This window comes from Tachysurus fulvidraco, chromosome 21 (assembly GCF_022655615.1).
Source record: "Tachysurus fulvidraco isolate hzauxx_2018 chromosome 21, HZAU_PFXX_2.0, whole genome shotgun sequence".
In the NCBI taxonomy this organism is placed as follows: Eukaryota; Metazoa; Chordata; class Actinopteri; order Siluriformes; family Bagridae; genus Tachysurus; species Tachysurus fulvidraco.
The window spans coordinates 742,098-754,371 of record NC_062538.1 but is presented as its reverse complement, the minus strand read 5'-3'; the positions used below and the strand labels follow the sequence as shown (position 1 = coordinate 754,371).

The window sequence follows — 12,274 nt, the reverse complement described above, 5'->3', positions numbered from 1 at the left end:
CAGACCGAAATCCCAACGTGCCGCTAACAGCACAGCATCGTGGGTAACGGGGGAAGCTGTAAACCAAACCAAAGTTTCTAGACCAGGTAAAACTTCAGGAAAACGTCTCTCGAGTCGGATTCCGAAGTCAGGAAGTCGTTTTCTGCCCCGGGTTTGTTTCCGAAACATCACGGCAACACGACAGGCTAGCTGCTAGCTTGTTGCTAACAGAAACACGTTTGATGGCAGCTTCCACATCGTTCACAATCCAAACCTGTTTAATACAACGATCCAGAGGTGGGAGTAAGTCACACACGTGCGAGTCCGAGTCAAGTCTCAAGTCATCAATGTCAAGTCGAGTCTTTTGTTAATATTCGTCAAGCAAGTCTGAAATTTGTGATTTAAGTCTGACTCGAGTCAAGTCCGCCATCTGAGTCATTTAACTCAAGTCCGAGTCAAGTCTCAAGTCATGAACGTCGAGTCTTTTTTTAATATCTGTCAAGCAAGACTCAAGTCTCAAATTTGTGACCCAAGTCTGACTCGAGTCAAGTCATATGACTCGAGTACCCCATCTCTGCAACGATCAATATTGTAGACATTTAACTGAATTTTGTTACAGAATAAAACAGTCGTGCTTTGGAGCGTCTCGTGGTGAAGAACGAGGGATTTGGATGTTTTTGTCTTTAAGGCCACAGCAGCGTTTTCACGTAAATACGTCAGACAGCTTCGTCGGAAGAAGAAATCCGAGAGAAAACGCTGCACGTTTGTTCTTTCAGAATATTTTTTTTTATTGGATAAATGATTTAAAAGGTAATAACAAGGTTTAAAACTACATCATCGCCACAGCTCACATACCCACTGATAATCCATCTATATACGAGTTTCCCCCCAACGCACAGGTTTTTTAATGGTTTTTGTCATTTTTCTGTTTTTTTTTTTTAACCTTCATTTTTTTTATTTTAAACTTTGAGTCATAATCGATCAGCAATCTTTAATAAATGCCCGTTTCAAGTTTCTTCACACCACAATAGCAAATTCAGGTGAGGAGGAAGAGGAAGAGGAAGGTTCTAGTCCTACAGGGAAGGGAAGAATCTGTCTGTCTTATTTATTGAATTTTTTTATTTTTTTTGTTTATATATATTTTTTTTCAATTTCTCCAAGTTTAATCATCAATAATTTCAAGTTATTTAAGCAGAAAAAAACCTCCAAACTGAATAGAAATAGAAAAGAAGTGAAGGAGCGAGTGTGACGAAGGGCTACGCCAGGTAACCCGGAGCCCCCGGTGCCGAAGCTGCTCAGAAAAAACGTCAGTCAGCGAGTCACACGTCCAAAAAACTCAGCTCAAATTTCCAGAACATAGAAAAACCACTAAAATAATTTAGAAACTAGATCCAAAATCTTTTGCTTTTTTTCTTGTTTTTTTTGGTTTTGTTTTTTTTAAAGAATCGTCTTTTTTTTCCTCTTGGTGTACAAAAATGTTTACTGTCGTCTGTTTTTTCTGCTTAAGCGTAGTTTCTTAAAAAAATCTTCTGAAACATGTTTATTGTAGTTCTTCTGTATTTCATGTCATTTATTATTATAATTTATTTATACGCCTTTTTTTTTTGTTTTGTTTTTTTATTTAAAGATTTTTCTTTTGTCTTCAGTGCGATTGTATACCAGTGCTGCTACTGGGTCCAGAGTAAAGAAAAGAGGCTTTTTTTGTTTAATGGCATTTAAAAATAAGGATCAACACATCTTTATATAAAGTATAACTGCTGGTCTTTAGGAAAAAACACATTAAGAAACCCATGAATCTAAGAGGCACGCTATCAGGTTTTCTTAAAAAAAAAAAAAAAAAAGAAAGAAAGAAAGAAATACATGGTAACAGTAAAAATATAAAGGAAAACAATAAAAACAATAAAACTGAACCGGATCGCAGCCGCACGCGACGGGCGAGAAGCGGATCGTCGCTGAACTGCAGGGAACGAAATTTAAAATGATGATAAACGAAATGTTAGAAATTATACAAAACAATATTAAAAAAAAAAAAAAAAAAAACGGACAAAAACAACAGTATTTTTCTTGCAGGGGTGTGTGTGTGTGTTTTGGAAGGACAGGAAGGCAGGTCTGAGAGCAGCATCAGGACATGGCTGGAGGCATCTTTGGTTCGATCGAACACACAAAGTTAATGTGGAGCCTTCAACACTGAGCGAGGAGAAAATAATAAACACGATGATGAACGGGAGATTGAGAGGTTGTGTGTATGTGTGTGCGTGTGTGTGTATGTGTGTGCGTGTGTGTGTGTATGTGTGTGTGTGTGTGTGTGTATGTGTGTGTGTGTATGTGTGTGCGTGTGTGTGTGTATCTGTGTGTGTGTGTGTGTGTGTATGTGTGTGCGTGTGTGTGTATGTGTGTGTGTGTATATGTGTGTATGTGTGTGCGTGTGTGTGTGTATGTGTGTGTGTATATGTGTGTGCGTGCGTGCGTGCGTGTGTGTGTATGTGCGTGTATGTGTGCGTGCGCACGTGTGCGTGTGCGCGCGCACGTGTGTGTGTGTGTGCATGTGTGCGTGCGTGCGTATGTGTGTGTGTATGCGTATGTGTGTGTGTGCGTGTGTTTGCGGCCATGCCGTTCTACCGTACGACAGATGAAGTGAGACGTGTATGACCGTGTGTTTCCCCCCAAGGCCATGAGGGAAGGGTGGAGTTAGACACGTGACTCCTTGTCCTTTCAAACCTGCAGGAAATTTCAGTTTGTTACACGTGAAGGAACGACAAATAAAAACAACAACAAAACAAAAAAACAACAACAAAACTAAACAAAAACAACAACACCTGTAAAACAGATCTGCATATATCGAGGATAAGAATAAGTCTGATATGACTGATGAGTCCGCATGACCAGTCACGTTAAAGTGTGACCTTTAACCCCCCCAGAAAAAAATGAGGTCCAGTAGCACCATTTTATATCATCTATGTTCTCTCTCTCTCTCTCTCTGTTCATTCCTCAGGTCTTCAGGAACATACACCCAAAAAGATGTATTGCAGATGTGCATAAATATGTTCGTTCACGTCAGCAAAAGAAAAAAAAAAAAAAAACTTGATGTACTTTTTGTTTTGCAGCAGAAAAAAGGGTTAAAATATAAACTCCAGTTTGTGCTGAACTCGAGTGAGGATCAGAAAAAAAAACGGCGTTCCGATCGCTCGCCGCCTGCGACGGAGACGTTCACGTTCTAAACGTGTCCGGAGAAATAAGACGGAGAACCGAGACGGAGACGCGATCTAACGGAGGGATGGTTTTTAGTTTTGTTTGCTGGAGATGAAAGTAATCACCGTGGCGTAGAGACGCGACCCGAGCGATCAGGAGCGACCGTTTCTGTTCTGATCCGTCTGTAAGGCAACACAACGGAGAGGAGGGATTAGTTTTCGTTTCTACTTTTCACAGAGCTGGAGATGACTGTGGATGGAACACTCAAAAGCCCTTAACACTTTTTTTTTGCATATGAAAAGCAAAGAGAGAAAGAGTCGTCCTGTGCGTGGGAAAAGTCTCTCAGCTCTTAGAAACAAAATCGTCGGTAAATCTCCAAAACTCCGTCCTGTGACGCCGCAGCCGAGAACAGGAGGAGAGCGGAACTGCTAACTGTCCGATCGTTTGGTAAAAGACCTCCGCACAAAGCTTCTCATCACCACCGTCGAGAGAAGGCAGAAGAAATGATTTATTTCTGACAGAAACCGCGAGACACGAGACGATGCGACGGGGGACGCGATACGGACGCCACGCCTCGCCGCACGTTCCGGTTGTGCTCCACCTGTGCTTGACGTGAAGATCCACACACGATCTGGTGCATCATGGCAACTGGTGTCGGATTGTGTGGCGCTTGGACATGGACGTAAACACACTGCTTGTGCTAAGCATCATAAGGTGAAGTGGCAGCGGTGTTAATGATGGTGGTGTTAATGATGGATCAGCGTGAATGTCTCATTGCATGAGGTAACATCTCAGGTATTGTTTCCACACGCGTCACGTGATCAGGAACAACCCAGACCCAGACCAGGACCCAGACCAGGACCCAGACCCGATCATAAAGCGTTCACGGTTAAATGCATCAGCAACTGAAAACTTCCCGTAAACAAAACCACCACCAACCTGAACATTTCACGATGTCTTAAGAAGAATATGGCTTTTAGTTTTTCTTTACGCTCGTCTCCTTCAGCTGAGCCACGTTTAAGTCTTTTAAGTTTTTTCCTCTCCGTGTGATGAAGAAAATAAAGAAAAAAACAGCATCCCAAAGGAGAGGAACGAAATCCTGTTCTCCTCAAAGACACCCAGGGTTTTTTTACTGGGAAAATACTGGAAGAGCCACATCATCATCATCATCATCATAATCATCATCATCATCATCTTCCTCTTTATGGTCCCTCAGTGAGAAACAAAACTGTAAAGTCTGAGCACCTTCTGTACCACAACATGAAGTAATGTAATGAACAGAAGGGGAACCGAGTTCTGACGGAGCGCCGATCAGAACAGCGTGATGTTTGTACAAAAGGAGGAGGGTGAGACAAAAAAAGGGACCAGTTTATCAAAGCCATAGTGAGTAAATAAAGATGACATCATCCAAAAAAATCCATCAAAGAGACGAGCGGCTCTCAGACACTGAAGACGAAATCTGGACTTTTCTGATATCTCATTTAGTTAAGCGGTTTCTTCTGACGAGTTTCTCAGCATCACATCGAACACCACACAGGAAAAGGAAAAGATAAACAGCAGGACTGCCATGTGAGTCTGTTTCTCACCAACCTCAGTCAGGAAGCAGAAAAAAACCCCAAACCCTACGGCATTAATCACCGATTCAAGTCACACCTCACAAATATCCAGAATCAGATGGAAATAGAATCGCAGAGAGAAGAAAGAAGAGACAAACAAACAAACTCCCCCTGGTGGCCACTTGCTGGAGATAAAAACATAAATGATAAAAACAACCAAGCGGACAAACGGTACACGACTTTTACGCGGGTTACGGCATCACCACAATAAACCGGGAGACGTTTATAAATACTAAATAATCACATCACTAATAGCATTTGAGAGGTTTTTTTTTCTTCACGGCTCAATCGAACTTACATTATTTCCCTCTGTTTTTGACGGATTCTCTGACGTCGACACAAACGCCGTTCAGTGATATATGACAAAAAGCACCGCGTTACGTTACGGTACGATTCGGTTACGACGAATCTTCATAAAAAGCTCACAGCACTGAAAGAACGGAGGTTTCGGAACACAGGCTTTAAAAAAAAAACGCAATTAAACGTCGAGACTGAAATAAATCAGCGATTTGAACTTTACGTGAGAATTACGAAATACGGAACCGACCAATCAGAAAGCTTCACCCTCAAACTGGCGAAAAACGTTTCACTGCTTTCCGTTTCCCAGCGAATAGGTTTTTCCTGTGTAGCGTGATTTGCCTGCTGGTTTAATGGTAACGCGGTCGAAGTCATGTAACATTTAGCGGAACGAAAGCATCGTTTACTTAAACAAACGTCTGCGAGACGAGCCTCTCTTTAATATGACTTATTTCCATCCACAGACTGAAAAAACCTGATTCGGATTGTTGGAAAGAAAAAAATTCAGCATAAAAAAAAAAGCAGTACTTGTTTAATTGCTTTTTAAAAAAATAGGAGGAAAAAAAGGGTTATACGATATATATTTTTATATATATGCTGCAAAAAGATCGAAATTAATCGAAAGGATAAAAAGGTGAAAATAAATGAGCTGATTTGATTTTTTTTCTCCATGTAATAATAGTGATTCTTCTTTGCCACCCGCTGCCATGCCACCGTCTGAAACAGAGAGCTAGCATGGCAACGGAAACTATCATCATAAAATGGTACAGTAGTAGAGATAGCTAGACCACGAGGGGGCGGGCTCTCCGGGGAAGAGGTCCGCGGAGAGGTCCAGTGACTGGTCATGCGGCTCGCTGTCAGGAATAATGGTTGTAGGGGGGGAGAGGGTGCCCGATGCCGTTCTGGTAGTGGTGGTGCTGGCGATGGGCGATGTACTCCGCGTAGCTCATCGTCAACTTCTCACTACGGTACCTGAAGAAAAAAAAAACAAGGAGAACTTTAAGAGTGAGGAGCGAACGTGGAGGATCGAGGACACGCAAACGAGTGAGAACTCAGGAGATGAAGCTGAAGCTGAGGAGAGGAACTGCTGAGGAACACAAGCTGGACCCTCTACAGGAAACAAGATCAGAAGGTACAAAGATCATGACATGAAGGAGCCTCTGAGGTCTGACACACGGAGAACAAGAGAGACAAACAGTATTTATAAGATTTTTTATAAAAGTAACACTTTAAAAGGTATATTTGAACAAATCAGCTCTTAGTCATCATTCGTGTGTGTGTGTGTGTGTGTGTGTGTGTGTGTGTGTGTGTGTGTGTGTAAGACATTATCAGTTGTTGTTGTTGTGTATGTACAGACTTGATTTTAAAGGATTATCTGATCTCTCCCACTGGACATTGTGGAGTGGCAGGAAAATTAAATCCCCCATCTGCCGCTTGTGTCGTCGTTTCCGTTGCTAAGCGTCTGCTATCTGTTCAGAACGTTCCAGAACTGGGACATTATGGGTGGGGGTTAAATAAATAAATAAATAAATAAATAAATAAATAAATAAATAAATAAATAAATAAATAAATTTTATATTAAAGAAAGAAATAAATCTGGTCAAAAACGAGCACAGTCATAGACTCTGGCTGATCGTCTGATTGGATGAACTGCTGATTTGAGTTATTCGGTACAGCGGCGTTTCACCGTGAGCAATTACGTCTCATCACACTGAAACCGTTAATGCACGCTGTACCGCAGGTTACCATGGCAACACACAACACTAATAAAGTGTAGCTCAGAAGATTCTTCCTGATGTTCAGGAAAATAAAACCGCACACGCGCGACATCGCTAATAATCAACGCTCGGCTACGCCGTCGTAACACGGACGGCGCTGACGTTCTCCGTCACTTATCGTGACGTTTAAGAACGTAGCGGCAGCACGTTAATCAAACAGTTTATTGTTTAGTAATGAACACGAGGTACAAACCCAGAGCTCTGGTCGTTCCGGTTTAACGATAAGCAGCATTCAGGTCGTTTACATCAGAATTAAAGACCTAGTAAAGAAATTTTGACCCTAAAATTGACCCTAAACCCCTAAAATTGACAAGAGGCTGAAATAAAGCTCTGATCTACAGCTTAGATGAGAACCCAGAGATTTTAGACAGAAATTAAGAATTGTTGTACCTGGTCAGTTTGATGGTCTTCCTGAAGTCGTTTGTGATGGGAGCTTTGTATCCTCCCTTTCGAAGTAAGGAATCTATGGTTTGAATGTGGTCCCATCCTACACGGCACAGAAAAAGGAAATCATCTCATTCTCCTTCATGAACCTGTTTCTGACTGTGCCGTGTAAAAGAACGATGAAAAGAAACCTCTAGCTTCAGCGGGTCCAGGATCACAGTTCAGCACAGACTCTTCATGAATTTACTCTAGTTTTGCTTTTGGTTCTTTTATTTCTTTCAAATTACAGTACGAGACAACGCTAAGCAACGAGTCCCGCTATTTATTTGGTTTGAATTTTTTTAAATCAGAAATAAATTGGATTTAAACTCGAATGGTGACGCTGACACAGGATGTGAGAAATAAGCAGTGAGATCAGCTCTGCAGTGCAACTTTAACTCAAAGTATTCACTCTGACTCATGCAGCTCCTTTAATCAGCTTTAAATCTCATTTCATGTACAACACACAACACTTACAACAGCACGGAACACCACAGGACGTAAAATCACTCGTCAACGCACCGAGTCCGTGTTTGATCTCACCTTGCTCCTTTGCAACCTCTGGCAGATAGGTGGCGGTGCGCTTTGATCCTTTTTCATTGAAAAATTCTATCCTAATGCCGTGAACACCCACCTAGGGGAGGGGGAGGGAGGGGGAAAGAAAGAGAGAGAGAGAGAGAGAGAGAGAGAGAGAGAGAGGATACAGTTTGATCACATTACAGACGTCATGATTTTCTGTTCTGTTATCAATCCTGTGTTCTTTAACTTCTCACACACATCAAATATAGTAACTATAATAAATATTATAAATAAGTATAAATAAATCTAATAAAAATCATTTTTTTAAAAATCATAATTTCTTTATATATAAAAACACTTCTTTTTTCAGAATAAAAACTTTTTTGCCAAAATCTAATCTTTCCCTCGTGTTTTCTCAAGAAATGGCACTGATCCTAAAACCAAAGAAAACTGTGGATCGGATATTAGTCAAAAACTAGTATTGTGTTATTTATGTGTGTATTGTATAGTATAGTGTTATTTATGTGTGTATTGTATAGTATAGTGTTATTTATGTGTGTATTGTATAGTATAGTGTTATTTATGTGTGTATTGTATAGTATAGTGTTATTTATGTGTGTATTGTATAGTGTAGTGTTATTTATGTGTGTATTGTATAGTATAGTGTTATTTATGTGTGTATTGTATAGTATAGTGTTATTTATGTATGTATTGTATAGTATAGTGTTATTTATGTGTGTATTGTATAGTATAGTGTTATTTATGTGTGTATTGTATAGTATAGTGTTATTTATGTGTGTATTGTATAGTATAGTGTTATTTATGTGTGTATTGTATAGTATAGTGTTATTTATGTGTGTATTGTATAGTATAGTGTTATTTCTGTGTGTATTGTCTGTATCGTGTTATTTCTGTGTGTCTTGTATCGTCTAGTGTTCTTTATGTGTGTGTAGTATCGTGTTCTTTGTGTGTGTATTGTATCGTCTCGTGTTATTTGTGTGTGTATTGTATAGTATAGTGTTATTTATGTGTGTATTGTCTAGTATAGTGTTATTTATGTGTGTATTGTATAGTATAGTGTTATTTATGTGTGTATTGTGTAGTATAGTGTTATTTATGTGTGTATAGTATAGTGTTATTTATGTGTGTATTGTATAGTATAGTGTTATTTATGTTTGTATTGTGTAGTATAGTGTTATTTATGTGTGTATTGTATAGTATAGTGTTATTTATGTGTGTATTGTATAGTATAGTGTTATTTATGTGTGTATTGTATAGTATAGTGTTACTTATGTGTATTGTATAGTATAGTGTTATTTATGTGTGTATTGTATAGTATAGTGTTATTTATGTGTGTATTGTATAGTATAGTGTTATTTATGTGTGTATTGTATTGTATAGTGTTACTTATGTGTGTATTGTATAGTATAGTGTTATTTATGTGTGTATTGTATTGTGTTACATGTGTGTATTGTATAGTATAGTGTTATTTATGTGTGTATTGTATAGTATAGTGTTATTTATGTCTGTATTGTATAGTATAGTGTTATTTATGTGTGTATTGTATAGTATAGTGTTATGTGTGTATTGTATAGTATAGTGTTACTTATGTGTATTGTATAGTATTGTGTTATTTATGTGTGTATTGTATAGTATAGTGTTATTTATGTCTGTATTGTATAGTATAGTGTTATTTATGTGTGTATTGTATAGTGTTACTTATGTGTGTATTGTATAGTATAGTGTTATTTATGTGTGTATTGTCATAGTCATAGTGTATATTTCTGTGTGTATGTATCGTACTCGTGTTATTTATGTGTGTATTGTATAGTATAGTGTTATTTATGTGTGTACTTGTCTAGTTTTACTTGTGTGTCTTGTATAGTATAGTGTTATTTATGTATGTTATTTAGAGTCTAGGTTATTTATGTGTGTATTGTATAGTATAGTGTTCTTTTGTGTGTATTGTATATTTTTACCTTGTGTGTATGTATAGTATCGTGTTATTTTGTGTGTTTTGTGTCTCGTGTGTTCTTTCTGTTGTCTTGTATGTCTCGTGTTCTTTCTGTGTGTCTTGTTCAGTGTTCTTTCTGTGTGTCTTGTTCGTCTCGTGTTTTTCTGTGCTTGTATCGTGTTATTTATGTCTGTCTTGTCTCTCTCGTGTTATTTATGTGTGTCTTGTATAGTATAGTGTTATTTATGTGTGTGTAGTTAGTGTTTTTGTGTGTGTCTTGTCTAGTCTCGTGTTTTTTCTGTGTGTATTGTCTGTCTAGTGTTTCTTTCTGTGTGTCTTGTCTCGTCTGTGTTCTTTCTGTGTGTCTTGTCATCTTTTACTTGTGTGTCTGTTCAGTCTCGTGTTATTTCTGTGTGGTCTTGTCTCGTCTCGTGGTTCTTTCTGTGTGTCTTGTCTCGTCTCGTGGTTCTTTCTGTGTGTCTTGTCTCCGTGTTCTTTCTGTGTGTCTTGTCTCGTCTCGTGTTCTTTCTGTGTGTCTTGTCTCCGTGTTCTTTCTGTGTGTCTTGTCTCGTCTCGTGTTCTTTCTGTGTGTCTTGTCTCCGTGTTCTTTCTGTGTGTCTTGTCTCGTCTCGTGTTCTTTCTGTGTGTCTTGTCTCGTCTCGTGTTCTTTCTGTGTGTCTTGTCTCGTCTCGTGTTCTTTCTGTGTGTCTTGTCTCGTCTCGTGTTCTTTCTGTGTGTGTCGTCTCGTGTTCTTTGTGTGTGTCTTGTCTCGTCTCGTGTTCTTTGTGTGTGTCTTGTCTCGTCTCGTGTTCTTTCTGTCTGTCTTGTCTCGTCTCGTGTTCTTTCTGTGTGTCTTGTCTCGTATCGTGTTCTTTCTGTGTGTCTTGTCTCGTCTCGTGTTCTTTCTGTGTGTCTTGTCTCGTCTCGTGTTCTTTCTGTGTGTCTTGTCTCGTCTCGTGTTCTTTCTGTGTGTCTTGTCTCGTCTCGTGTTCTTTCTGTGTGTCTTGTGTCGTCTCGTGTTTCTTTCTGTGTGTCTCGTCTCGTGTTCTTTCTGTTTGTCTTGTCTCGTCTCGTGTTCTTTCTGTTTGTCTTGTGTCGTCTCGTGTTCTTTCTGTGTGTCTTGTCTCGTCTCGTGTTCTTTCTGTGTGTCTTGTCTCGTCTCGTGTTCTTTCTGTGTGTCTTGTCTCGTCTCGTGTTCCTTCTGTGTCTTGTCTCGTCTCGTGTTCTTTCTGTGTGTCTTGTCTCGTCTCGTGTTCTTTCTGTGTGTATTGTATAGTATCGTGGTTATTTATGTGTGTATTGTATTGTATAGTGTTACTTATGTGTGTATTGTATAGTATAGTGTTATTTATGTGTGTATTGTATTGTGTTACATGTGTGTATTGTATAGTATAGTGTTATTTATGTGTGTATTGTATAGTATAGTGTTATTTATGTCTGTATTGTATAGTATAGTGTTATTTATGTGTGTATTGTATAGTATAGTGTTATGTGTGTATTGTATAGTATAGTGTTACTTATGTGTATTGTATAGTATTGTGTTATTTATGTGTGTATTGTATAGTATAGTGTTATTTATGTCTGTATTGTATAGTATAGTGTTATTTATGTGTGTATTGTATAGTGTTACTTATGTGTGTATTGTATAGTATAGTGTTATTTATGTGTGTATTGTATAGTATAGTGTTATTTATGTGTGTATTGTATAGTATAGTGTTATTTATGTGTGTATTGTCTCGTCTCGTGTTCTTTCTGTGTGTCTTGTCTAGTCTCCGTGGTTCTTTCTGTGTGTCTTGTCTCGTCTCGTGTTCTTTCTCTGTGTGTCTTGTCTCGTTTCCCTTGTGTGTCTTGTCTCGTCGCGTGTTCTTTCTGTGTGTCTTGTCTCGTCTCGTGTTCTTTCTGTGTGTCTTGTCTCGTCTCGTGTTCTTTCTGTGTGTCTTGTCTCCGTGTTCTTTCTGTGTGTCTTGTCTCGTCCTCGTGTTCTTTCTGTGTGTCTTGTCTCCGTGTTTCTTTCTGTCTGTCTTGTCTCGTCTCGTGTTCTTTCTGTGTCGTGTCTCCCGTGTTCTTTCTGTGTGTCTAGTCTACGTCTCGTGTTCTTTCTGTGTGTCTTGTTCGTCTCGTGTTATTCTGTGTGTCTTGTCTCGTCTCGTGTTATGTATTGTGTGTCTTGTCTCGTCTCGTGTTTTTCTGTGTGTCTTGTCCTCGTCTCGTGTTCTTTCTGTGTGTCTTGTCTCGTCTCGTGTTTTTCTGTGTGTCATTCTCTCGTCTCGTGTTCTTTCTGTGTGTCTTGTATCGTCTCGTGTTCTTTCTGTGTGTCTTGTCTCGTCTCGTGTTATTTGTGTGTGTATTGTATAGTATAGTGTTATTTGTGTGTGTACTTTTGATGTTGACACACAGAATTTGGTTCTAGCTGTTTGTGACTCACACTTGACCAATAAACCTGATACTGATTTAAGGTTACAGTATATTGAAAACTGAACAGTAAATAAATAAATAAAAATCTTCATAGAATTAAAATT

The 12,274-nt window shown here is 39.0% G+C and overlaps 1 protein-coding gene across 2 annotated transcripts in view; it reads right to left on the bottom strand.

Moving 5' to 3' along the window:
* Window positions 1-1,090: 1,090 nt before the first annotated feature.
* The window catches only part of ammecr1 (AMMECR nuclear protein 1), a 45,744-nt gene continuing 34,560 nt past the window's right edge, over window positions 1,091-12,274 (bottom strand). The window contains exons 4-6 of one of the 2 annotated variants that reach the window (XM_027154314.2): window positions 7,826-7,916; window positions 7,250-7,346; window positions 1,091-6,053 (exon numbers count right to left, since the gene is read on the bottom strand). In XM_027154314.2, the coding sequence (XP_027010115.1) occupies window positions 5,939-6,053; window positions 7,250-7,346; window positions 7,826-7,916 (303 nt within the window). In that variant the 3' untranslated portion in view covers window positions 1,091-5,938. The remainder of the gene's footprint in view (window positions 6,054-7,249; window positions 7,347-7,825; window positions 7,917-12,274) is intronic. The other variant, XM_047805747.1, reaches the window with a different exon arrangement.